The sequence below is a fragment of the Grampus griseus genome, assembly GCF_964374135.1.
Source record: "Grampus griseus genome assembly, chromosome: 1".
Taxonomy (NCBI): domain Eukaryota; kingdom Metazoa; phylum Chordata; class Mammalia; order Artiodactyla; family Delphinidae; genus Grampus; species Grampus griseus.
The window spans coordinates 147,860,903-147,885,049 of NC_139017.1; the positions used below are offsets into that span (position 1 = coordinate 147,860,903).

At 61.1% G+C, this 24,147-nt stretch overlaps 1 protein-coding gene across 1 annotated transcript in view; it reads right to left on the reverse strand.

Moving 5' to 3' along the window:
* The window catches only part of PTPRF (protein tyrosine phosphatase receptor type F), a 78,796-nt gene that overhangs the window by 15,184 nt on the left and 39,465 nt on the right, over positions 1-24,147 (reverse strand). Inside the window, exons 7-20 of the mRNA XM_082676411.1 lie at positions 16,402-16,671; positions 14,300-14,881; positions 13,944-14,080; positions 13,359-13,503; positions 9,489-9,794; positions 8,655-8,848; positions 5,075-5,101; positions 3,626-3,743; positions 2,968-3,546; positions 2,201-2,298; positions 1,768-2,021; positions 1,583-1,676; positions 749-964; positions 317-471 (exon numbers count right to left, since the gene is read on the reverse strand). Of these exons, the coding sequence (XP_082532537.1) occupies positions 317-471; positions 749-964; positions 1,583-1,676; positions 1,768-2,021; positions 2,201-2,298; positions 2,968-3,546; positions 3,626-3,743; positions 5,075-5,101; positions 8,655-8,848; positions 9,489-9,794; positions 13,359-13,503; positions 13,944-14,080; positions 14,300-14,881; positions 16,402-16,671 (3,175 nt within the window). The remainder of the gene's footprint in view (positions 1-316; positions 472-748; positions 965-1,582; positions 1,677-1,767; positions 2,022-2,200; positions 2,299-2,967; positions 3,547-3,625; positions 3,744-5,074; positions 5,102-8,654; positions 8,849-9,488; positions 9,795-13,358; positions 13,504-13,943; positions 14,081-14,299; positions 14,882-16,401; positions 16,672-24,147) is intronic.

A 24,147-nucleotide genomic window follows, 5' to 3' on the forward strand; every position in this document is an offset into this window, starting at 1 on the left:
AGGGAGGAGACCAGGAGAAGGCCGTGTCTTGAAGCTGAGAGACAGACAGGCTCACATCCACTGAAAACACAGAGACGGACACACAGACATGCCCGGGGATGCACGTGAACAAGCCCTCTGTGAAGCTAAGGCTGCTCATCGCACCTGGGCCACACCCATGGGTGTGCACACGCACTGCTTCTGCTCTCCTGGCTTCCCACCGAGCCCAGGGGTGCACCCTGGGGCGCAGGCCGGTGTGGCTGCCCCAGGCCTGTATGCACCCGGCCAGGGAGAGCCTGAGAGTCCAGGGCAGGTGGCCGTCCACGGGAGCACTCACCTCTTGAACAGGAGAATGGCGATGACAATGAGGATGATGAGGATGACTGCCAGGACGGGGCCCGTCACCCACAGCATCTCGGGCTCCTCCTGCTGCTGGGCTGGTGTCACCTGGACCACGATCTCGTCGGAGTAAGGGCTGGAGGCATAGCGCTTCTGTGGCCCAGTGGGGGAACAGCACAGGTGGTGAGCCGGGGTGAGAGCTCCCACCCTCTGCCCCGCCAACCTGGAGAATGGGCTCTGGGCCTGGTCTCCCAGAACTAAGAGGCTGACCTGGGCCTGGTCAGCTGACTGGGACCCTAGGGCTAGGTCGGGTCTGGCGTTCTGGGTCTTAGGGGTTAGGGCCTTGAGACCCCAGTGCAGGTATGGGGCCTCTGGGGTGTTTGAGACTGGCCTGGGGGGCGTGTGGTCAGGCCCTGGGCCTTAGGCAGACCTGGTCCACGGGTTCCTTCAGGGAGGCAAGCACAAAGCACTGGTAGCTCAGGTCTGGAGACAGCGGCCGGTTGTAGAAGCCCCGGTAGCTCTTCTTGTCCCCCAGGGTGAAAGTCTCAGGGAGCACGTCCACCTGAGCGGCCACGTATGGCTTCAGCCGCTCTGCCTGCCGCCGCTGCCGCAGCTCCCCAGCGCCCTGCTCGATGGCCTCCAGAAGCTGACAGAGCAGAGGACAGGAGTCACGCAGGGGCCTTGGAGCACATGCTCCCGGGCCCGGGGCCTGGGACATACGCCCCCTGGGATGAGGTTAGGCTCACCTTCCACGTAAGGGGCTCAAGCCTGGCCTGACTCAGAGTCCTCGTAGAATCATGCTGAATGCCAGACAAGGCAATGCCCCTCCTCCTAGCCAACCCGATAAGAAGGGGCCCTCTGGGTAACCTGCCCCAGCCTAACCTGAGAGGGCTGGCTGCACACCACTGCGAGAAGAGCATGGCAGATTCCAAACATGCTGGGGCTCCACTCTAGCCCCTCTGCGGCCTCCAGACCCTGCGGACTCCGAAGCTTACAGGGCCCAGGATTCTCTAGATCTGAGAGATGTCTCTGCCACTTCCCACCCCAGGGGATCCTCCTCAAACCCCTTTGGGGGAAGTCTCTGGAAGCCCTCCAGGAGTTCTCTGAAAGCGCCCAGGGACCAGCTCAGCATCTGTCTCCCTAGAGATGAGGGCAGGCTGCCAATCAGAGAGTGACTCCAGTTTGGGGGGGGTGGTCCCTGGGGCCACAGCCAACCACCTCAATGGGACTGTCATCAGCGCTACCCTTCCTGGTCCCCAGGCACCTCGTCCAGCTCCAGCTCCTCGGGCGTGCTCCATCGTGGTGCCAGCATGCTCCCTCCTACACGGTCAATGGGCACCACCATGATGTAGAACCACCTGGGCGGGCAGAGGGGGGGAATCAGGACCGTCATCGCCTGCGCTCGCGTGGCCGGCCCTGCCCTCCTCCCCTGAGGCCTCGTCTGCACACCTGACGAGCGAGGGGTCCTGCACGTGGGGCATGGAGAGAGTGAAGCGGCCATCCGCTATGTAGGCAGAGGTAGGCAGCGGCTTGTGCGGCAGGAGGTCGGGGGCTGTGCGAATGGACACGAGGTGCTGCAGGCCCCCCGCACTGCTGCCACGGTTCATCAGCACGAACGAGTACTCTGTGTTCGGCTGCAGGTCTGCGATCAGCTTCCGCATAGAGTGCCCATCCACCTCCACACTCTGCCCGTTGTACAGAATCTGCGCGGCACGGGGGCAGGCAGCACGTTTGAGTGAGGCTTCCCATCGTGGGCCTGCGGGGCAGAGCACGCGCCCACGCCCAACCGGGATCCGGCATGACAAACACACACGCAGAGGCTGGGACTGCAATGAGGGACCGCAGCAGTGTGTGTGTGCCAGGTGCAGCTGACTTCACCCACCTTGAAGGGTACAGCTGACTTGTAGGAGTCAGGGACCTCCCAGCTGAGCAGCACAGATGTCTTCATTGCAGCCTCCACACGGAAGTTCTTGGCAAACACTGTTGGGATATAAGGAGGGAGTCAGCTCTGGCTGTGTAGCTGGGGTGAATGGGCCTCAAGGTTTCCCGGCCAGGAAGAGACGCCGCGCGGGGGCCCAGGGGGTTAGGAAAGGCTGCAGAGGACCAGGCACCCCCCACTCCCGCCAGCTTCAACCGCACACAGTTCAGCTCCCAGCCCCGGCTCTTCCTCGCAGCGAGTACCGAGCGGGGCAGATGCCACAGGACCCGTGGTCAGGATCTCCAGAAGTGCTTGGGTGAAGCTGGAGCTTACAGACACCAGGTCAGAGTGACCACAGATCAGAGGGACTCAGTCAGAAGCATGTGGCCGCACACCAGAGCACAGTGGGCTGTGTTCACTAGAGGTCAGGGGGTCGTGGCCCCAAGAGATTAGTGTCGCATACCCAAGAGTGGTGATGCAGTCAAAAGATATCAGTGGGTCAAGGTCACGAGAGACTGGAGAGTCACACAGCAGAGGTCAGTAGGTCAAGGACAGCAGAGGTCAGGGGTCACACACCGAGAACGTGGCACCCCTTCACTAGAGGTTAGTGGTCATGGACATGAGAGATTGGAGTGTCACACACCAGAGGTTGGTGGATCACAGTTGCCAGAGGTCAGTGGGTCAAGGAGAGCAGAGGTCCCCAGGCGCAGCCACGTGCCCACAGCACGCACCTTGCTCCACGGGCATGGTCCGGGACTGGATGCTGGGGCTGAGCGGGCCGGCGCCTTTGCTGGTGCGTGCACGGACCTTGACGTCATACGTGGTGTCTGGCTTGAGGCCGGAGAGCGTCAGGTGGGTGTCGGCAGTGATGTTGCGCAGCTCCTGCTGGCTGTTGATGTCACGGTACACCACGGTATAGTTGGTGATGCGCCCGTTCCTCTCCGCCAGCACCGGGGGGTCCCAGGTCAGTTCCGTGGTAGATGTGGTCAGCCCTACCACGCGCAGGTTTTGGGGAAAACCGCTGGGAGCATCCTCGGGGGTCGTGATCTCCTTCTCGAACTCCTCGCCCGGGCCGGCCCGGTTCTTGGCAGCAAGCCGGAAAATGTAGGTGGCCCCTCTGTGCAGGCCAGTGACCGTAAAGTGCTGGTCGTCCTTGCCAAAATCGATGGTGTTGGGCCGCGCCTCGTCGGCCCGGTGGTACTGCAGCCGGTAGCCCAGCAGCTCCCCAGGCAGCTCCTTGGGTGGGTGCCACTGGAGCAGCGCGGTGTTCATGGCCGTGGTGCTGACCATCATGGTGGGCCGGCCTGGGACTGAACAACCACGCACTGGGCTCTGGCCCTGCCCCCCGCTTTGGCCCCGCCTCCGCTCCGTCCTCGACCCCTCACTCACCTGCTCCCGTGGTCGTGACAACTTTGGGCTTGCTGCGAGCACCGTCCCCCTTGGTGGTGTAGGCGGCGACGGTAATGGAGTAGGTGGTCTCCGGGGTCAGGCCGCTGATGGTGGTTTCCTAAGGCAGGAGGAAGGGCCCATTCCCATCACGGGAGAGCAAGGAGGGACCAGAGCAGGCCAGCCACCTCAGGACGTTAGCCGGCGGGGCCCCCCCAGGGCACACAGGGCCAGAGGTCCCCGGAGAGGGGGCTGTGAGCTGCTGGACTCTGCAGAAGGCAGGACAGGCAGGTGGATGTGTGCCCAGGAGGACCCGGCCCATGCCGGGAGCAACAAGCCTAAGGCAGACAGTCTGCTCATTCTTCCTTTCACACAAGAACAAAGTGCCGCACTGTTCCTTCGCTCCATTGTACCATGAATGACACCTCGTGAGGTCTGGGCGCGTGTGCCACACAGAGCACACAGCCGCGCATGCACAGAGCACCTTGCGTGGCTCTCGGCACACACATGCAGCCTGCGGCTCCTCCTGCACCAGCAGGCGGAGGGCCACCTGTAGATACTAACGCACGTGCACGCACACCACAGAGCGAGGTGGAGGGGTGGGCCGGGGTGCCACCCTGCAGGACCAAGTCGGGACCCCTCCTGCTCCCCTCTAGGCACTGGCTCTGTGAGCACCTTACGCCCTGCAGTGCTTCCTGAGCCAGGGAGGGGAGACGAGGAGGACAGAGAAACCCCACCCTGGGGAGCACACTGTCCCCAGCGATGCCTGAGAAGTCAGCCAGGGCAGCGTCCCCCTGCCTTGGCAGGCCTTGCCCACACGCCCATCTCCAGCCAAGGCATCATTTCTGGACATGCCGAGAAACACCACGGGAGGCCAAGCCACACCACACAGAGGGAAAAGTGGGGAAAAGGGAGGGGAGCACCGCGCAGTGGGAACAGAGCTGTCACCACCAACCCTGGTGTCCCTCCAGCTCTGAGCCTCGGGTGGGGCCGCTGCAGCTGCCACCAACCTCTCGCAGGTCCCCTCCTGCCCTGGCTGGAGGGTCGCCCAGGGCTGGGGCTCCGGAAGACACCGATGCTGGAACCCAGCCCCCAGACTCCCTTCCCAGCCTGCGCCTGGAGCAGGTGATTTTTCACTCCGGGGATCAATAAGGCCTAACGATTAGGATCGGATTTAACTCCATCTCCATCTGGCTAGAGCAGGGGCCAGGCCCTGGTCGATCTTGAACACAGGCCTGAAATTGCCGCTCGACAGGTGAGAAGTAAGGATTAGAGGAAATGCCAATCACTGCTCAGCTCGGGGCTCCTGCCTAAGCGCCCGTTTTCTCTGGACGTGGCTGGTGCCCTGCGGATCTTGGCGGCTCAGGCTGGGAGGAAAGGCGGGGGAGGGGGAGTGTCCCACGAGCCCAGCCTGACCCAGGTCTTGCCCGCGCTCGCACACCTCTTACTTACATAGTCCTCGGACTCCTCTGGCCGCCACTGACCGCGGGAGAGGGAGAGAAAGGGAGACAGGATGTGAAGGACTCTGGCTCTGATGGGGTCTGGCCAGGGAGGGCAGATGGTGGGCACGGGCCTCTGGAGTGCCCTGGGGGGTGGCAACCCAGGACCACTCCCCATCCAAGGATCCCAGCCCCTGCCTCACGAGCCCAAATGTGTGTGGGCCCAACTGTGGGCACCAGGGCTGAGGAGGTGAGACCTGGAGAGCGGAGGGCCAGAGCGAGAGGGCTCCCTGACACTGAGGGGTCGTAGGGCGCCACCTGGAGGTACTTCGAGGGAAAGGCTGCCAGACTTGAGGGGTGGGCTGCACAGCTCAGGCAGAGGGGAGAGAAGACGCCGAGGGCAGTATGTCTGTCTTGCCGGGGCCAGTCCTGGCCTAGGCTTGCCAACCTGGTATGATTATTCACAATGTCTCCTCTCACTCTCAAAAGTATCCCAGTTGGGAAGACAGATTAGCCAGTGGCCCTAGGCAAGGAGGGTTGCCCTAAGAACAGCAGGAGCTGTACTGTGGCTGGAAGGGGCCCAGGCAGGATGGCCAGCAAGATGATAAGGGCCGTGAGTGCCAAGCTCAGAGCCTGGACCCTGCCCCACAGGCAAAGGGGAAGCCCTCAGACCCCTGGGATGCCTGAAAATCAAGGTAGGAAGGCATATTTCTGGGCTGGCACTGCTGCTTGTTCTTGGTACATCCTTCTTCAGGCCATGGTGCATGTAGGTTTACTAGCTGGACAGGTAGAGGGAGGGAAGTTCTGTGGCACTGGAAGGCTGGCGGCTGGCAGCTGTCCAGCACAGCACAGGGAGATGGTCCATGCCATCCCCAGGATAGACGTGCCATGGGGTCCTCCGGCCCAGCGACCCTCGCAGTGCTGGTCTGGTCTCTGTCCAATGGCCCCAGTGCCTCTGTTCTGGGAAGCTCTCTTGTAAAGTCCTTGCGAGCAGTGTGGGACAAGTACGGGAGGAGGCCATCAGCTGTCCCTCTTGGCCACGGCCACTTTCTAGGGTGTGGCTGGGCCCGGCGCTGCTCTAGGTTCCTTGCCTGGGGTATCCTGCCATGTCCAAGCCAGGCCTGGGAACGGAGGTGCTCACGAGGAGGAGAGTGAGAGAGAAGAATGGAAAGACAGAGGCTGAAGCAAAACAGAGGGAGAGAGGATGGAAGGGATTAGAGGACAGGAAAGAGAAGAGAACGAGACAGACAAAAACACTCAGGGAGAGGGAGAGACAGAAACAGAGAGAGGAAGGAAAGCAGACCATGGGAAAGGGACAAAGTGAATGGATAAAGAAGATGTGGCACAGACACACAATGGAGTATTACTCAGCCATATAAAGAAACGAAACTGAGTTATCTGTAGTGAGGTGGATGGACCCAGAGTCTGTCATACAGAGTGAAGTAAGTCAGAAAGAGAAAGACAAATACCGTGTGCTAATGCATATATATGGAATCTAAAAAAAAAAAAAAGAAAGGTACTGATGAACCTAGTGGCAGGGCAGGAATAAAGACGCAGACATAAATAATGGACTTGAGGACACGGGGTTGGGGGGAAGGGGGACCTGGGGCGAAGTGAGAGTAGCATCAACATATATACACTACCAAATGTAAAACAGATAGCTAGTGGGAAGCAGCCGCATAGCACAGGGAGATCAGCTAGGTGCTTTGCGTCCACCTAGAGGGGTGGCATAGGGAGGGTGGGAGGGAGGGTCAAGAGGGAGGGGATATGGGGATATCTGTACGCACATGGCTGATTCACTTTGTTGTACAACAGAAACTAACACAGCGTTGTGAAGCAACTAAACTCCAATAAAGTTGTATTAAAATAAAAAAGGAGACGGGAGGTGGAGTCAGAGACCTGGAGAAACAGACAAGCTTGAGATGGAGACACACATGACAGGAGACAGGTCTGGCCACACAGCAGTGGAGGCACGCCCCCCACGGTTCTTTCAGAACTGACAGGGCCTGGACTGAGCAGATGGTGCTGTGGGGAAGGACAGGCCGTGGTGTCCTTGACCAGGTGCTCGGGGGACAGCTGGGCCCTGTGGCCAGGCTGGGGACCGGGCCCCATCTGCTCTTCTCCTAGCTTGGAGCAGAACAATCCACTCCCGGCGGAGCTGCAAGGGCAGGCCCTCCGCCTTCATTCGGCTTCCCTAGAGCCCGGGCTCGTGTTTACCTCCTGTCACAGGTTGTCTGTGGCCAAGAGGACAGTGTCCCTCATCCTATGGCCCAGCTCCCGCCAAACCACTTAGGACCAGAAGGGGGCACCCGAAGTGAAGTGGCTTCTTTGGAACCCCACTGGCTGCAGCTGTGCTGCTGGCCCCCTGGGGCAGGAGGGGCCAGAGGGAGCTCATTCCCAGGATGTTTCTGGGTGGGTGTGTCCGCTGAGACTCCAGGAAGAGCCCTCAGCCTGCCCCAGGAATGAGCCCTCAGCCTGCCCCAGGAATGCAGGAGGGTCCAAAAGCCCACTTCCTCCACCCCGTTCCCTCAGCACCAGGCAGGCCAGAGGAGGAAGAGGGCGCCCTCTGGGCATTGGGCTGAGTCCAGCCGGAGAGACAAAGGCCCTCGTCTGCCTGTGGGTAAGTTCACCTCTAAGCGCAGCACGAAGAACACAGGATACGTGCTTGCACCTATCTGGGACAGGCGGGGGAATCGGGCTCTACCCCGCCACGGCCCGATTCTGGATGGAAAGCCCCTGAGCACAGACACACCAGGCATTGTGAATCTTCAGCAGAATATTTTGGGTGGTAACTCGTGGTAGCAATTACAGCCCTTTCCCAGGAATCCTGAGACCAGGCTTCTTATCTGAGCTCAGCCACCCCTTACTGGGAAATTCAGGCCCCCTCGCCTAGCCTCCCAGTACCCCAGGTTTTCCATCTGGGTAGCCAACCAGTGCTGAGAACAGCCCAGGGACTTCACCCCAAGCTCACGGGCAAAATCATCCTCCTCTGAGGACAAAGGGCACAGAGTGAGGTGTGCCACTGGGCGCAGGCCCAGCCCTCGAGAGCAAACATCAGGCGCTGTGCCATCCCCCTGCGTACCGGGCACAGAGCAACACCCCAGCCCGGCCATTCACAGAACTCTGCAATGCCACGGGCCAAGTCGGAGGAGATGACCACCCGGGTGGGGGAGGAGGGCTGCCGAGGAGGAAAGTACATCTCGACAGCCCAGCCCGACAGCGAAGGCACCCTCCGAAAACCACAAAGGCGGGCTCGAGGGGCCGAGGCCTGGGTCTGTGCAGACAGTGCTCTCACTGCTAGTGCTGGTGGCTGCGCCACAGCGGTGGCTGCCAGGCTGGGACTGGCACCAGGGCAGATGGCACTGGCCGAGCCCGGACTGGCACAGCTCAGGCAGACCTAAGACGAGAGGAGGGAGTGCTCCGGGCACCTGGCCCTAACCTCCTGGTCTCAGCGCTTCCCTAGCCCGATACGAAAGGATGTCTTGGTGCCACAGTCCCTCTGAGAGCAGGAAGGGGAGGGGAGCAAACCTGGGTTCCGAAGAGCGAGTGGAATATGCTGGTCTCGCCCACCCGCCCACCTCCCAGTGTCACACCTGGGCCTCGGCCAGCATGACGTCCTGGATGATGGGTGGGCCGCGGGGCTCGCCATTCTCTAGCCGCACGTAGGTGACCTGGTAGCCGCGGATCTGACCGTGCTGCTTGCTGGGGACGGGCAGCTTCCAGGAGACGCGCACGGCAGTGGAGTTCAGCGGCTCCACCTCCACCTTCCGTGGCGGCCCGCTGGGCACTGGGGACCAGGTGGAGAAGGAAGTTAGGTGCGTGGTATGCATCCGGGCACAGCATGCTCCAGGGCCTTGCCTTCACACCCCACTGCCCCAGGAAAGGCCCTGGTGCGGTTTCCTTAGACTGTCTGCCCTGGAGAGGAAGGTGGAGGGCTCCCTCTGCCTGGCATGGGGAAGAACCCGGGACCCTGCGACCCCTCTGGCCCAGGGCTGCCTCACTTGGTGGGGAGGGCAGAGGTGGGGAACAGGTGGAGGCGGGGCACCAGGCCTTCGACCACCCCAAGTCAGCACAACCTGGCCTATCTCCTGGGCCCCACATCACGCCAACGTCTAGAGAGGCAGAGCCTCGGTGACTCTCCTGAGTGATTCTACTAGCCTCCCCAGTCCTCCTCCTTTCAAATCTTGCGGCAGCTGCCTCTTCGGCCTTAGCCTTTTAAGGCTCCAGCTGCCTTGAGGAAGCCCCGCAGCTGGGATTTGGGCACAGGCTGTCCCACAAGCTACATCTCCCCACTTGGGGCCATTAAGCCTGCACTGGGAAGACAGCAAGTCCCTCTGGGCTTGCGGGAGGCCAAGGCCCTGGGAGCCCGGCGCGGGGATCCAGCGGCATGGCGGGCCCCGCCCCCGCCTGCCCTCGGTGCTGCCTACCGTCCTCGTCGGTGCGCACCAGCACCGGGCTGCTCTCGGGGCCGGGGCCCACGTCCGTGTGCGCCCGCACCCACACCCGGTACTCCGTCCACTTCTCCAGGCCCACCAGGTCCCAGCTGGAGTGCTCGCGGCCGATGCCGTCCACCACGTGCCGCTCGCGGTCCTCGCCGTCCACCGCCTCGTAGGCCACCGAGTACTGGGTGATAACGCCGTTGCGGCTGTCGGCTGGCGGTGGGACCCAACTTACCCGGACCGTGGTGGAGCCCACGCTCACGCACGTCACCTTCTGGGGAGGGGCGGAGGGGGCTGGGGAAGACAAATGGGGGGAAGCAGGCAGATGGAGGGTGGGGGTCAGAGACATGGCGACCAGTCACAGAGGACGGGAAACTCACCCAGGCAGGCTACTCCCCGGGTGCGTCATGGCTATCCCAGGGCCCCTCCAGGCAGGCTACCGCCACTGACGCCAGACAGCCCGGCTCCCTCTGGACCATAGGCTCTTCTCTCTCTCTCTCACACACACACACACACACACACGCACACACAGCTCTAACACAGCACCTCACACACATACACTGTCTCACACACAACGCACAGGGCATCAGACACACACAAGCACGGGGCCATGCCACCCTCACTCCTGGTCACACCCACAACCACACACGGAGACCTTCCCCAGCTGCTGTGCTCACAGCTCTCGCTCTTCCCAGGACAAGTGACCTGATGGCTCTTCTGGTGCGAGGCTGCCTCGACAGGGTGTCTGCGGCTGAGCCACCGGAAACCGCAGAGACTGGAGGCCCCCAGGCAGTTTGGAGGGAAAGTGCCCATCGGAGGGGCTCTCACTCATCAGGCTCCTTGCGTGTCAGGAGGTGGGTCTGTGCCCTCCTCGTTCCCAGTGATGTTTCCGGCTCCTATTCCCACTGAGGACTCTGCTGCCGTCACCTGGGCTTTCTCATCTGGAGTTCTGCCACCACCTCCTGCTCAGGTGACTCCAGCTGCCCCTCGATCCACTGGCTCCCAAGCCCCTCATCTTCAGAGCTTTCTCCTCCCCTGCGCTGCGGTGGTCCTGCCCCAGATGCTGCCACTCTCTCTAATACTGTGGCCTCCAATACCCCCTCGCAGGCCCTCACCTCTTGGCCCAGCTCAGCTGCTCAGGGCCCCCAGCACTGCACCTGCTCTTCACCCCCGGGGACCTCATCCATTGACCTACCTCCTTACTGCCCTCGATACTCAGCTTAGAACCTCACCACTCCTACCAACACCCCAAATTCTCCTCTCTGAGCTCCTGCCCAGCCCGTCCCAAGCTCTGAATGAACCCACCCCCCGTCTCCTCCAAGGTGGCATGGGGATGGGTAGAAAAAGCCACCAAGGCAGGTTGGCACTCTGTGAGCACCCCATGGCCTCCCCCGGGCCGTCCATGCTGCCGGCCGTTCTCTGCTCTCTGTCCGGCCCCCTTTGCCACTTAATACAAAGTACCTTCCACCTCCTCCACGCTCCTCAAACCTCCAGCTCCTGTCGCCTCCCTTCCTCTCAGCAAGTGACCCCATCTCCTACTTTGCAGAGAAAACCTTAGCCTCCCCAACTCCTCCGTCTCTTGCTACCAAACCCACCAGCCTGCCTCGGCTCCGAGTCTCCCCTTCCCTCCCCTGGGAAGGGAGGGGGGTGCCCTCCCATCCAAGGCCAATCTCTCCCGTCGCCCGTGCTCTGCCCTCTTCCTCACCCCCTGAGCCTCCAACTGTCTTTCTCTTTTCCATATTTTTTTTACGTCTCCTCGTCGACACATTCCCAACAGCATTTAAATACGCTCACGATTTCCCCATCTTAAAAGACACACCCCATCCTCAGCCCCAGAGCTCCCCCTACCGACTGCGCCAGCTACAGCGTTCCCTCCCCGCAGCTAAGCTCTCTGTCTCTCCTTCCTCACCTCTCATACACGCCTCGTGGAACTCCAGTCAGCTTCGGCCCCTCACGCCAGGTCCACCCCTCCACACTACTAGACCTAGAGGACACGCCTGCGTCCCTCTGGCCCTGATCACTCAGCAGCAGCATCTGGTCTCCTTCTTGAAACCCTCTTCTTCCAACCTCCAAGACTCCCCTCTCCTGGATTTCCTCCCATCTCTGGTCCTCCTTCCCACAGTCCACCTCCAGCCCCGGGCCAGGACTCCAGCAGCCTGCCAAGCACCAGCACCTGGATGGTACACAGCATCCTGAGCTTGGGGGCCTTGGAACCACGTGCGCCCCTCGCACCTGCTTCTGTCCCGTTTCCCGTCCTAGGGAGCGGCACCGCTCTCCTCCCAAGTCTCCACGCCACGTACAAGGCTTCACCCCACGTGTCCCTCTCTCTCAGTCCCCCACACCTAACCCCTCCCCAAGTCTGGCCAGCGGCATCCCAGAGAGCTTTCAGATCCACCCCATCACCTCACCCGAGCCGTCGTCTCCTGCCTAGACTGATGCACAACCTCTTCACTGGTCTCCGGTGTCCTGTTGGGCTGGCCCGCGCGTTTGCACGCGGTAGGCAGACAGCCCTCCTGCCTGTCCTCTGTCCCCGAGGCCCTGAATGCTGTGGTCTGGCGGCTGCTCCAGCCACACTGGCCAGTTGCTCGTCCCTGACTACAGCCAAGTGCCTTCCTGCTTCTTGGTCTTTTGCACCTGCTGACCCCCTGCATGGGGCTTCTGTGTCACCCAAGGAAGCCCTCCTCAACCCTTAAATCAGATGAGGTTCCTGTCACATCATCTCTCTGCTGTCTCCTCTGCAGCACTTTACGCAAATATAATTAAAAGCGCATTTGGATAACTGTGGGTTTAATATCTGTCTTCCCCACTAGACTAGGACCCCCTCGGGCAGAGGCTGTGTCAGGGTTGTGCTGCTGGCCCTGCAGCGTGCATGGGCCCCTAACAGGAGCATGGCAGGTGCTTCTGGAATGAATCTATGAACGTCGGGTCACACATTCACACAGTCCCATGTGACATGGACAGCCTCAGAAGACCATCACATGTCATCACATGTGCTCACTGTCTCAATGCCATGATCCCAACCACACACACACGTGGCCCCGTTATCACATACAGCCTCACAGACAGTGGCCCACTGTGGCCGCGTGACCAGACAGCCTGTGGGCTCACGGTCTGTCATGGGACAGCTGCAGAGATCCCAGACACCCCGAGACACACTCGCTGGATTCCAGTCCTCATAACAGCCACATAGACCCGATCACAGTGACATACACGTTCAGGTGCTGCAGCTAAGCTGCTCGAACGGGCACACACTCACGGCACCAGAGTCTCACTCACGCAGGAACATGGTAACACGCCACGCCACAAAGTGGGCTCACACATGGCCTCACGGAAGGTCCAGCACACGGGCGGCCACACAGTCCCAGCGCGGGTCACACGGCCTCATCTGTCCCGTGTGCAGCTGGCTCAGTGCGATTGCGCGGCTCACACAGATTCTCATGGAGGCGGGGCAAGAGGTAGGAATACGGGTAACAGGGAGATGAGATGTGGGGACATGGGGAGGGAAGACGCCCACCAAAGCTGGTCTGGGACACAGTGAGCACAGCGGTCCCTCCACTGAGGGTGGCCCAGGGGGCTAGTGTGACCAGCACAGACCAGGTGGGAGGAGGAGACGAATCAGAGACATAGAACTTACCTGGGCGGGGGTGGGGCTGAGGGAGGGCAGGAGTCGGGCAGGGAGCAGCGAGGGCAGCAGCCGCCTGGATGCAGACTAGAGGGCACTTACCTGCCCCTCACTTGGGGTCCAGACTGAGCCCAGGGCCCAGCAGATCTGACCACCCCCCTGGTCGAAGGGGAGGGGGGTGTGTGTGTCCGTGTCCCGCCCAGCCGTGGCAGACAGTGGCCCCGGGGGACACTCACTGGATTGTGCTGTGCGAGCCTCAATGGTGGGCGTGAAGACGCCCACCCCCATCTCGGAGCGGGCAGCCAGCTGGAAGCGGTACAGGGTGTCGGGCTTCAGGTCCTCTACGGTGTAGGAGGATGTGGGGTCGAAGGTCACCTTGTGCTGGAAGAGCAAGGAGCACTCACCGACTGCCCTGAACTGAAAGGTCACTCAGAGGTCACCCCCAACAGGGGCTGAAGCTGATCCCTGGGGACCCACTGTGGCTGCAGGGCTGGCTCCCTGCCACGTGGCCACCTGGACCGCGCAAGGGCACCTCACCGACCACGTGGCCATGGGAACACCAGGGACACGTGGCCCCAGGGAAGCTTAGGGCTCTACGTGAGCCACAGAGCCTACGAGACCCAGGACAGACCTAGGGCCTTTGTCCCTGGCACAGGGGTGACAAAGACTACAGAACCACATGGGCCACGTGGGCCCCAGAGCCGCAAGGGGCTGTGCCCACACAACCACAGAAATCGAGACGAGCCTGCCTGGGAGAGCCCACCACAGATCGCCAAGGGCCAGGCGGAGCCCTGCCGCCTCCAGCCCCGCTGAGCGCTCACCTGCTGGCCCGCGTCCTCCGCCGCCCAGTACACCAGCTCGTACTTGATGATCCGCTCCTGCGGAGGCAGCAGCCACGAGAGCTGGATCCTGGTGTCGGAGTCCGCGTCGGCCTGGAAGTCCGCGGGCTGGGCGGGCACTGCAACACCCCGTGCCCGGTGCCGTCAGCCTCGCCAGTCACCCCGAGGGCAGGGGCACCCAGGGGAAGGAGGTAGGGGAAGTCAGGGTCTCACCCCCACGCCCGCCCCGCCTTCCCCAGTGGCCGTGTGGGCGGACACGGGCCCCAAGCTCACGGCTGAGGGAGGAGGCGCCGCCCAGCCCCGCTCACCCCAGGTCTGCCTGGCCGGCCAGTGCCTACCTCCCTGCTGTGTCTTGACCTGGATGGTGGGGCTGGGGGGGCCGTCACCCACGGCGGTGAAGGCCAGCACGCGCAGGCTGTAGGTGATGCCGGGCAGCAGGCTGCCCACGGTGGTGAGGAGCCCGGCGTCCGTGTTGTGTTTGTGCCAGGCGCTCAGGGGGCGGCGGGAGTCGGGGGTGTAGTAGACGCGGTAGCCCCGCACCAGGCCGTTGGGCTCCTCAGGTGGCTCCCACTGCACCAGCATGGTGCTGGCGCTCAGCATTCGCGCCTGCACGCGGCGCGGGGGGCTAGAGGGCGCCTGCTCCCCCGTGCGCGCCCGCACGGCCTCGCTGGGGGGCCCGCGCCCGATGCTGTTCACCGCCAGCACGCGGAAGGCGTACTCCGAGAAGGGGCTGAGGCCGCCGATGCTGTAGCGGGTGGTGGCCACGCCGTCCACCTCCTGGAAGGGGCCCTCTGCACCCGCTGGACGGTACTGGATGCCGTAGTAGGACACGGGCTCTGAGTTCCCAGAGTCCCAGGTCAGGGTGACACTGGTGGCAGTTGTCTCTGTCACCACAAGGTCAATCGGAGGCTTCGGCAGAGCTGGGGACAAAGTGGAAAGCTCAGGGCTTCCCGAGGTCATGACTCTAGGAGCCAACCCTGCCCTTGGGATTCATCCAACCGGAGTGTGGTTGAGCCCCACAGCCCACCCTGAAGAATGGCCTGGAAGGCCCTTGGTGACCTCTGAGTTCACTTAGCGGGGGCTGGTGGCCTTGGGTCATTCACTGTCTACCCAAGTCACTTCTAGGACTCCCTGGATCCTCACATCAGCCCTGGTAACTCATCTAACAAACAGACCCAGAGGGGGCCTGCCCGCGCCCCATGCAGATGGGAGGCGCACAGGCTGGGGAGCAGAGATCTCTGCCTCTGCAGCATGTCTGGGCTCCTCCACTGGCAAGAATGTGTAACAGGGGCTGGGAGAGGGACTTCCTTAGGGAATGGCCCTGGATTTGAGAAAGAGTGACGGGCTACTGGCCCCACAGACCGCGTGGCTTGGCTCACACTGAAGGTGAGGTCCCAGGTCCACAGCCAATCACTCAACAAATAATACTGAGCGCCGACTCTGTGCCAGGCACTGTGCTAGGGCAGAGGACACACTGTCACACGGTCACGTCCCTGCTCTCGTGGGGTTTACACTCCAGCGTAAGAGAGAGACGATCAGTGAGTTGATAATCATGGTTCTGGTATGGGTAAAGACAGCAGAAAGCAGGGTGCTGAGATGGAGAGAAATCCAGGGGTGCTCCTGGATGGGGTGATCAGGGAAAGCTTCAAAGAACTGAGACCTGGAGAGCGAGATGGAGCCAGCGACGGCAAGGGAGGGGTGCGGGCACGGCGAAACAGGACTGTCAGCCTGCTCGGTTCATGGCAGTGAGGATCCTGGTCTTTATCCTAAAAGCAGCCGGAAGCCACTGGAAGGTGTTTCTCCCTTTCTTTAAAGGGGGTAACATGATCCTGCTTTTTTTACCTTTTGAAAAAGATGATTCCAGCTGCAGAATGGGGGTGTGTTGGAAGGGAGAGTGGAAGCAGGACACCCCAAGGAGTCTGCACTACATGCACCTGTCCCAGGGCTCCGGGTGGGGAGAACCCACCCTCCTTCTACTGTTTCTCATCCTTCTTGCCAGGAGGCTGGTAAAGCCGAGGGCCTGGTGCTATGTAGTGGTTAGAGTGGTGTGCGGTGGAATCAGACGCCCAGGGTTCAAGTCCCTGCTCCATCATTTACCTCCGTGTGACCCTGCACCTCAGTTTCCTAACTTAAAAAATAAAATTGGGACAATGAGAGCACCTATCTCCAAGCGTGACACCACCTGAACAAAATAACCCTTGCTTACTAACCAGCACAGCGCCTGCCCCCAGGGACCCAACACCTGTTAGCTATAAGGATTCAGACATTTCTGACAGGAGCCCCTCCCTCCACCAACTAAGGGCCAGGAGGACCCCGAGGCCGGGCACCAGGAGAGCAACGACCCTCAGCCCTGCCTGTGCCTCGGCAGCCACACTCGCCTGCCACGTCCCCTGCTACAGGGAAGGCCACGGGCCACGGCAGGCACGCCAGCGGCACTCACCTTTCACGGTGACCTGGGCCGTGGCCTCAATCATGCCCAGCGAGGAGATGGCCACGCAGGTGTAGTTGGCGGAGCGCACCACGTTGCTGAGCTCCAGCACGTTGCGGCCGACTGGCATCTCGTCCTCCTTGGTGAGCTCCTCGGCCCCCATCATCCACTTCACATAGGGCATGGGTGCACCCACGGCGACGCATGTCAGGTTCACGCTGCCGCCCGGCATCACCTCCTGGCTGCTGGGAGGGATGGAGAAACGAGGAGCCACGCGGCGCACTGCGGGAGGAGGGAGAGAGGCACTCACAGCCCGGGCAGGACACGTGGGGGGATGCAAGGCCAGGGGCCCCTCATCCAGGAAGCCCCTCTCATCAGAGCCAAGCCCACCTCAGAGACAGGAGGGGCAGAGTCCCTGGGTCCCGGCTGACCACCTCCCACCCCGCTCTCAGGGACTGTCTGGAACACGAGAGATTCCACAACCAAGCTCCCATTATACAGCCTAGGAAACTGAGGCCCAGGGTCACACAGGGACTCCCTGCAAGGCCTTGTCAGGGCCACATCCCAGGTCGCCTTCCAGTGCCCGCCCCTACCTGCTCCTGACCCCCCAGGGGTCTCCAGAGGGGCTAGCTGGGGCACTAGTGAAAGAGATCCAGGCATCCCAGGGTGGAGGGTCCTCAGAGCATGACTGGGGCAGGGCAGAGGGTCAGCCTGGAAGGGACACGGCCACCCTCTGTTGAGCCACTGTCTCCACCTCCAGACCACGGTCCCAGAGGAAGAGATGAGGGCAGTGGCATGACCACCTGCCAGGACCTCAGCCGTGCTGAAGGCACAGCCTGAGAACCCAGGAGTAGGGGCGGCCTCCAGGAGGGACTGGGCAGGGGTTTGGGTTCAGGGCGGGCCAGGGACGTGGTCCGCGGGCAGGATGGGCATGACGATGGCAGTAACATGATGAGGGTGCCAAGCAGACGGCCTTCAGCACCAATGAACGAGGATCTCAAGGGGGAGGGTGGCTGTGCCTGGCCACGACCTCCGGCCTTGGGCTCCCCGGGTCGGAAGCTGTTTTGAGCCTCTCAGTTCAAGGTGCAGCCTGGACCCCCCACCCCGCTGCCAAAGTCGCGAGCTCGGCACAGACTTTCGGAACATGCAGAGGGAGGGAAGGCAGGCAAGACCTAGCCGTGGGCAGGCATGCTTGGCATGCAGGCGGGGCATGCAGCTGGTGGGCAGAGGTTGGGGTGTGTCCTTCCTGGGCAGCCCTACACACGGGGCTGGAGAAGGCAGGCAGCGAGCCTAAGAGGCCAGAGGGGACCACTCCGAGTGTGGGTCTCTGAGGGCCCTTGCTGGGGAGCCCAGGCATGCGGAGGACCCACGGTGCTACATCGAGAGCACCTCTACCACAAGTGCCAGACTGCTGCTCGCACGGCCCCAAAGCACAGAATCAGAGCTCGAAGTAACTGCAGACACCACCTGGTCCGACCTATGACCTCGCTACACAGGGGTCAAAGGGGCAGCCCACAGACCAGACGTCCAGCAGATCACCAGGTCCTGCTAATGCACCACCTAACATATCTTTCAAACGCTAATTTCTCCGCAAGTCCACAGGTGACCGCCACCTCCGAAGTCCGAGCCACCATCCTTCCCTGGACTGCTGCACCAGGTTCTCCTCTGCTCCTCCTGCCTCGCTGGCATCCTCTGGGCCACCGATCCCGTAACTGGCCCGCCACAAACAGCTGGCACAAATCCAAATCTGCTCGTATCACCCCCACGTTAAAATCTCCCGCGTGGCGTTTTAAAGGACTCCTCAGCCCGGACTACGGCTTCCTCAGCCCCTGCCTCGGCCCCAAGGCCTCCAGACAGAACCGAAGCACTGCCAGTGCCCCAGCGGGCCGGGCATGACCACCACCAGGCGCTGGGTCTACTTCCCTCTGTGCCCCAGGCTCCCGGGGCTCTCAGCGTGTCCCGCGGGTGTCTAGCGTTCTGCCTCCCCCTAGAATCGGCATCCTCATCTTAGGAGAACCATCTCAGCCCCCACTCTCGGTTCTTGGGGTACATGACCCAGATCTGGCTAACAAGAAAGAGCCTTCGGACTGCTGTGAAAACTATTAGACGAACGGCCAACCAAACCGTTCAAATATCTGGATCCAGGCCTGCCTGACACCAAATCTGCTTCTACGCTTTTAGTTTTGTAAGACAAGTTTCCTTGTTGCCATTAAGCTGATAGTAGTGGGCTTCTGTCAGCTGTCCTAAAGCTGGGAGTCTACACTGAACGACAACAGCGCGTCACAGGTCTCTACCTGTGCCGCAGTGCTGTGCAGCAGGGAACAGGTGGATCCCGGGTACATGGTTGGCAGGAAGAAGCCACGACAAAGAGCCTCCTTTGAGCACTCCCCGCAAATGGCACAAGGGTGAGGCTGGGAGGCACGTACATGGTGCAGGCACTCCCTGGGCTCTGACACTGAGCCTGGGGGGCAGGCCACGGGGGAGAGACAGGCCTGCCGGTGAAGGCACAGCCCTGGCTCGAGCAGAAAGGCACAGCAGTCCTAACTGACTAAGTGAAGACTCTCCTCTCAGCCAGTGGCTGCCCCGCCTCCTCCTTGTTCATAGGCATCCAAATGGGTTTGGGGGAAGGAAACCACTGTTGAGTACCTCCTATGTGCTGCAGGTTTCCACACTGTGGATGCTAGCACCTCCCAGTTACAGACGGGGGAACTGACTGAAGACAGACACTTCGGGGACGTGCCCGAGTTTATACACGTACTAGAGTAGGTCTGTGGGATGAAAAAGCTCGCGCCCCTTTGAGACCCGGCTCACAGGGCTGAAAAGAGAGACCTAGGAGGCTCCACGAAGAAGCTTCTGGGTCAGCCGAGGCTGCCAGGAGAAGACACTTTCCAGCTGACATGAGGATGGGCCTTGAGCCTGTGTCAGGTCACAGCTGCAAGCCTGACTGTGGTCAGTGGCAGAATCTTGGGACCTGATCAGGTCCCTGGACATAAGAACAAAGAGCCCCAGGAGAAGGAAGTAGGTCCTTGGCCAATAAACCTTGGGTCCCAAGCTAAGCAGTGCAGGAAACTGACTGGGCTTTAACTCAAATAGTCCCGGAGAACAGGGTTTTCTGTGCTACTGCCAGGAAACGGAGCCCTTTGGGAACTAACATCGAGAAGAGTTTTTATTTTATTATTATTTATTTATTAATTTATTTATTGTGGTACGCGGGCCTCTCACTGTTGTGGCCTCTCCCGTTGCGGATGGAGCACAGGCTCCGGACGCGCAGGCTCAGCGGCCATGGCTCAAGGGCCCACCCACTCGGCGGCATGTGGGATCTTCCTGGACCGGGGCACGAACCCGTGTCCCCTGCATCGGCAGGCAGACTCTCAACCACTGCGTCACCAGGGAAGCCCTGTTTTTATTTTAATTTTCCCCCTGCTAGATGCAGGTGGAAGGGAGAAGCCCAGGGGCTAAGGTGAGTGAGAGGTCAGGTGTGACCCCTGGGGCCATCCCTAGCACCACGCAAGGGCCTCAAGCCCAGGGACTCCCGGAAGGCACACCCTGGCAGGGTGCCACCCTTCATGCTTTCACAGGGATACACAGCCACACACGAGGAGCCTGGACGCGGTTTCCCACAGCTCAGACTCATCCTCCCCACAGCGTGAGGGAGGTCAGGGTAGGTCCACAGAGGGAGGGTGGGGGCAACAGAGGCGAGAGACTACCTCCTGGGACCCCGAGTGACCATGGGGGCCCGCACCTGGGACCTGCCTGGATGGCCACCCCCATCCCAAGAGCCAGGGGTGGCTGGCGTCTCCCTGCAACAGTCCCACCGCCACTCCTCCCGCTGTCACAGACACAAGGCCTCCCAAAGGGGCAGGACTCGCCAGGGACTCAGTCTATTGACAGAAGCAACAGCAGGGAAGGAAAAACCAGAGCCGGGGAAAAATGCACTTAGGGTCTAATCTTGAGCTCCAACAATGCCGGTCTATTACCGTTCCCTGTGCATCCTCAGAGCTGACATTTTATAGACAATTTCCCAAACAGGGCCTTGCCATTGCTGGATGATATTCCAGCTGTAACTTTTAAGTCTAATAATTGGAGCTGACAACCCGCTATGACAGGGCGGAGTGGCACCTGGAGGCATCAGCATTCAGTGGGGTGACAGCCTAACCGCGGGGGCAGGCAGCCCCGCAATCTGCATTTACTCACGGAAATTTCTCTGATGAAAATAACACAGCGTTCAGGAGGGGATAAGGGGCAGGATCCACTGTATCAAGATAAAATAACTCTTTAATAAATAACCTTGTGGCTGCCGCAGAGCAGTAATTAAATGCCGGCACACAGTTTTAAGTAAAGCTGGAAAAATGTTAAGACGGAATTATCAGCGCCAAACAAATTACCAGCCGGGCAAATCCCCCTGGAATATTTAGAAACTCATTTATGCCTTGCCATTAAAGATTTGTGTACATGCTTATTTTTGGTGGGACCACAGACGGAGAGAAGAAGGGACAAGGGACTAGGAGGGTGGGGGAAGGGGTGCAGGGGTAGGCAGCTGCAGGCTGGGCTCTCTCTGCTGATGACTGTTCTCTGAACCGACCCGGCAGATCTGCCCGGTCAGCGAAATGGTGTAACTGAAATGCCCCAGAGCTCAGGAGTGCATATGGATGGATGCTCGGGGCTGATATCTGAGCCGAGGCCACAGCCCTCCTCCCGACTGGCTCCCTCTCCCTCGCGGAGGAAACTCAAGCCGCAGAGAGAATGCAACAGGGGACCAAGTGGCCCGGGTCTGCTCCCTGGGGCTTAGCCCAAAGCCCAGGAGACAGGAGGACCTCCTCTGACCACTCAGACCATGTGACACAGGACCGCTTGCCCTTATTGCTGGTCCCAGGACTGGAGGAGGTAGGGGCCTGGCCCTGGGGGTGTGAGACTGCTCTGGAATGGGCTGCTGGAGTCTCTAAGAAGCGCTCCCCAAACTGCGGCTGGGCCAGGGCCTCTTGCAGGCCCCCACGTGGGCCTCCCTAAATGGAAGTTGACCGTTCAATCAGGTGTGAGCTCCTGCTCTGAATGCCCAGCACCCAGCATGGGACTGAGGAAGTACCAGCTGTCTGGGGGGCTTGGGCAGAGAGAAGGGCCCAGGGCAGGTGGGAAGACCCTCATTTGGATCTGATCGGAGACGGAAAAGACAAGTCCCTGGGGGACTTCCTCAGTGAGCCACGATGGCGCCCCCCACCCAGCGCCTCAGACCCTAAACTCAGTAGGCAGAGCAGGGCTTTTGCCCATCCAGCCTGGTAGAGGGGCTCAAGGACGGCGCAGACTCTGTAGGACTTTCGCCCTGTGCTGCAGGATCTCGAGGGGTGAGCTCATTCTCCATTAGCCTTTGCCCTTCATCTTCCCAGCGGTTTCGACTGAGCTTGGACAAACGTGGATTTTAGGTGAGGGGGACTGTGGAAGGCCCCACAGGTATGCGTAAAGCCCTACAGCTCTTACTGCTCCCACAACCACTCCTGAGCTCCACCTGGAGCAGAGAGCTGGCCTGGCCTGGGCACAAAGGCAGGGACCAGTCTCGTGCCATGCACCATGCCCACCTGACCTCCCCAGCAGGGGAGCCCAGCTAAGGGGACATGCAGACACATGGGGTGTCAGGGACCCAAGCAGCAGAAACATGCGGGGCAGGGGGGCCTGCCCACCCACCACTGGTCCTGCCCACCTGCCGCCCAAACAGTGGAGCGCAGAGCCCAATGGGCGGGCAGGCCTGACTGGGGCCTGAGGAGCTGACCGAGCCCGCTGTTCCCTACGGACGGGAGCATCCCGTCGATGGGCGAACTGTAGATGGATAAGAAGTGAAAAGGACCAACCTTCTCGCTGATCTGAGAGATGAGAGTTTGGGTTGATGGTAGAGTGCGATGAGGATGAGGAGGAAATAAAAAAAGACAAGGAGAAACACAGAGAGTAAAAACAGGCCAACCTTCATCTGCCCACACAGCACGGAAACGAGACAAGACTCTCGTGCCCCACGCACACGCATGTGCCCGCAGGTGCGCGCGGACCACGCCGCTCACAAAAGACTCAGGACTCATGGAGGACACGGCGGACAGGGCTGCGTCCCGCTGGCAGGCACTGGGTGCCAAGGGTGGAACAGGGAGGGGCGGGAGTGGGGCACAGGCAGGCCCCCATGCCTCACGCGCACCTCAAGGCTCGGACAGACCCAGTGAGCTGGGTTCTGGGGTCAGGGCCCACCCAGCCCACAAACCCACCAAGGCGCATGGGCCACTAGAACCCCGCCACCTTGAGGCAGCCCCACGCTGTGTGGCACCAGAGCGTGAACAGCTGGTCTGGGAGCCTGTAGGGAGAAAGGCCGTGGAGCCATCGCCCTGCTTAGAGACAGCTGTGGCCCAGCGGCCAGGTCCCTGCAGAGAAGGGGGAAGGGTGAGGGCAGGTAGGCCAGGCTCTGTGGGAGGCGTGGCTCCTCCCGGGTGCCTGGCAGCTGTGCGTCCTAAGAGCTGGAGGAGAGAGACGCTGCGGATGGAAGGAGAGAGTGAGTCACTGGGGGAGGGAGTCAGACGGAGAGAGGTCGGTCCACCCAGCAGGCCTGGGCCTGCTAGACTGTGGGTGGAGCTGCGGGCAACTGTGAGCAAAGTCAGACAAAACTGGGTGATGAAGGCCCAACACTGCTATCCCCACAGCGGGAGCAGCTCCGGACTGTGTGCCCGGCCCTGGGCCAGGAGCATTACATGCACGGTCCCATGAAATGCAGCAACTGCAGTTCTCAGAGAGACAATGGGAACCCCAAGTCTGGGGGACAGAGGGACTTGAGGTGGACACTGAAGACAAATCCGAGGAGGAGACATGGCCTCAGGCCCCGTGGGCACGGCAGACGACAGTCAGAGACGGATGGAGACGACAGCCAGCGCGAGGCTGTCCATCCAGAGCAGTGTTTCTTAACGGGGGGGGGGGGGGGGGGGGGGAGGATTCCCCCAAGCGACACTGGGCAAGCTCTGGAGACACTGAGTTGTGACAAGGGGGTGCTACGGGCACCTAGTGGGTCAGTAAACATCCCACAATGCCCAGGACAGCCCCACCCAGCTAAGGGTTACTGGGCCCCAAATGGCAATGGAGCTGGAATCCACACTGAACCGGATGCTGAGGTTCCTGATGGCTGGAGCCCAGTGGGGGCCTCCCAGTGGCTGCTGCTTGGCTGGGAAGCAGTGGGGCACAGGCCGGTGGGCAGGCCAGCACTGGGGGCTTCTCCATGCATGGACCACCCACAAGCAGGGTTCAGGGTACAGAATTCGTGGCCAGCACCGCAGAGGCTGTGCCAGGGGAGCTGGGGTTGATGGGCCCTCAGCACTGCTGGGGGCAGAAAGCAGGGGCTTTACCAGGGTCGTGATGAGGAGGGGGTGGACCCCAGAGGCCAGGGTCCTAGGAGCAGGGCTTTCTAGGTGTCTACAAGTCCAGAGTAAGGCCTGTCCTGGGGCTACAGGGCAAACTGCTCTCTGCAAAGCAGGGCAGGCACAGATTCAGCTGGGGCCTGGTTATGAGGCAGGTCCTAGGGACAGACTTAGAACAGGCCCTTAGACACCAGGGCCCACAGGAATGTGTGTGTGTGCATGTGTCAGAGAGAGGGAGGGACAAGGCAAGTGGGGTTGGGACACCCTATTTCAGAATCCCTAGCAAGTGGGGCTAGAACTAAAGGAACCCCTACATTCCCTGCCCAAAAGGCCTGTGGAAATGGGCCCAGGAAGGCAGTTCAGGAAGACCTGGTGGAAGGGGGGA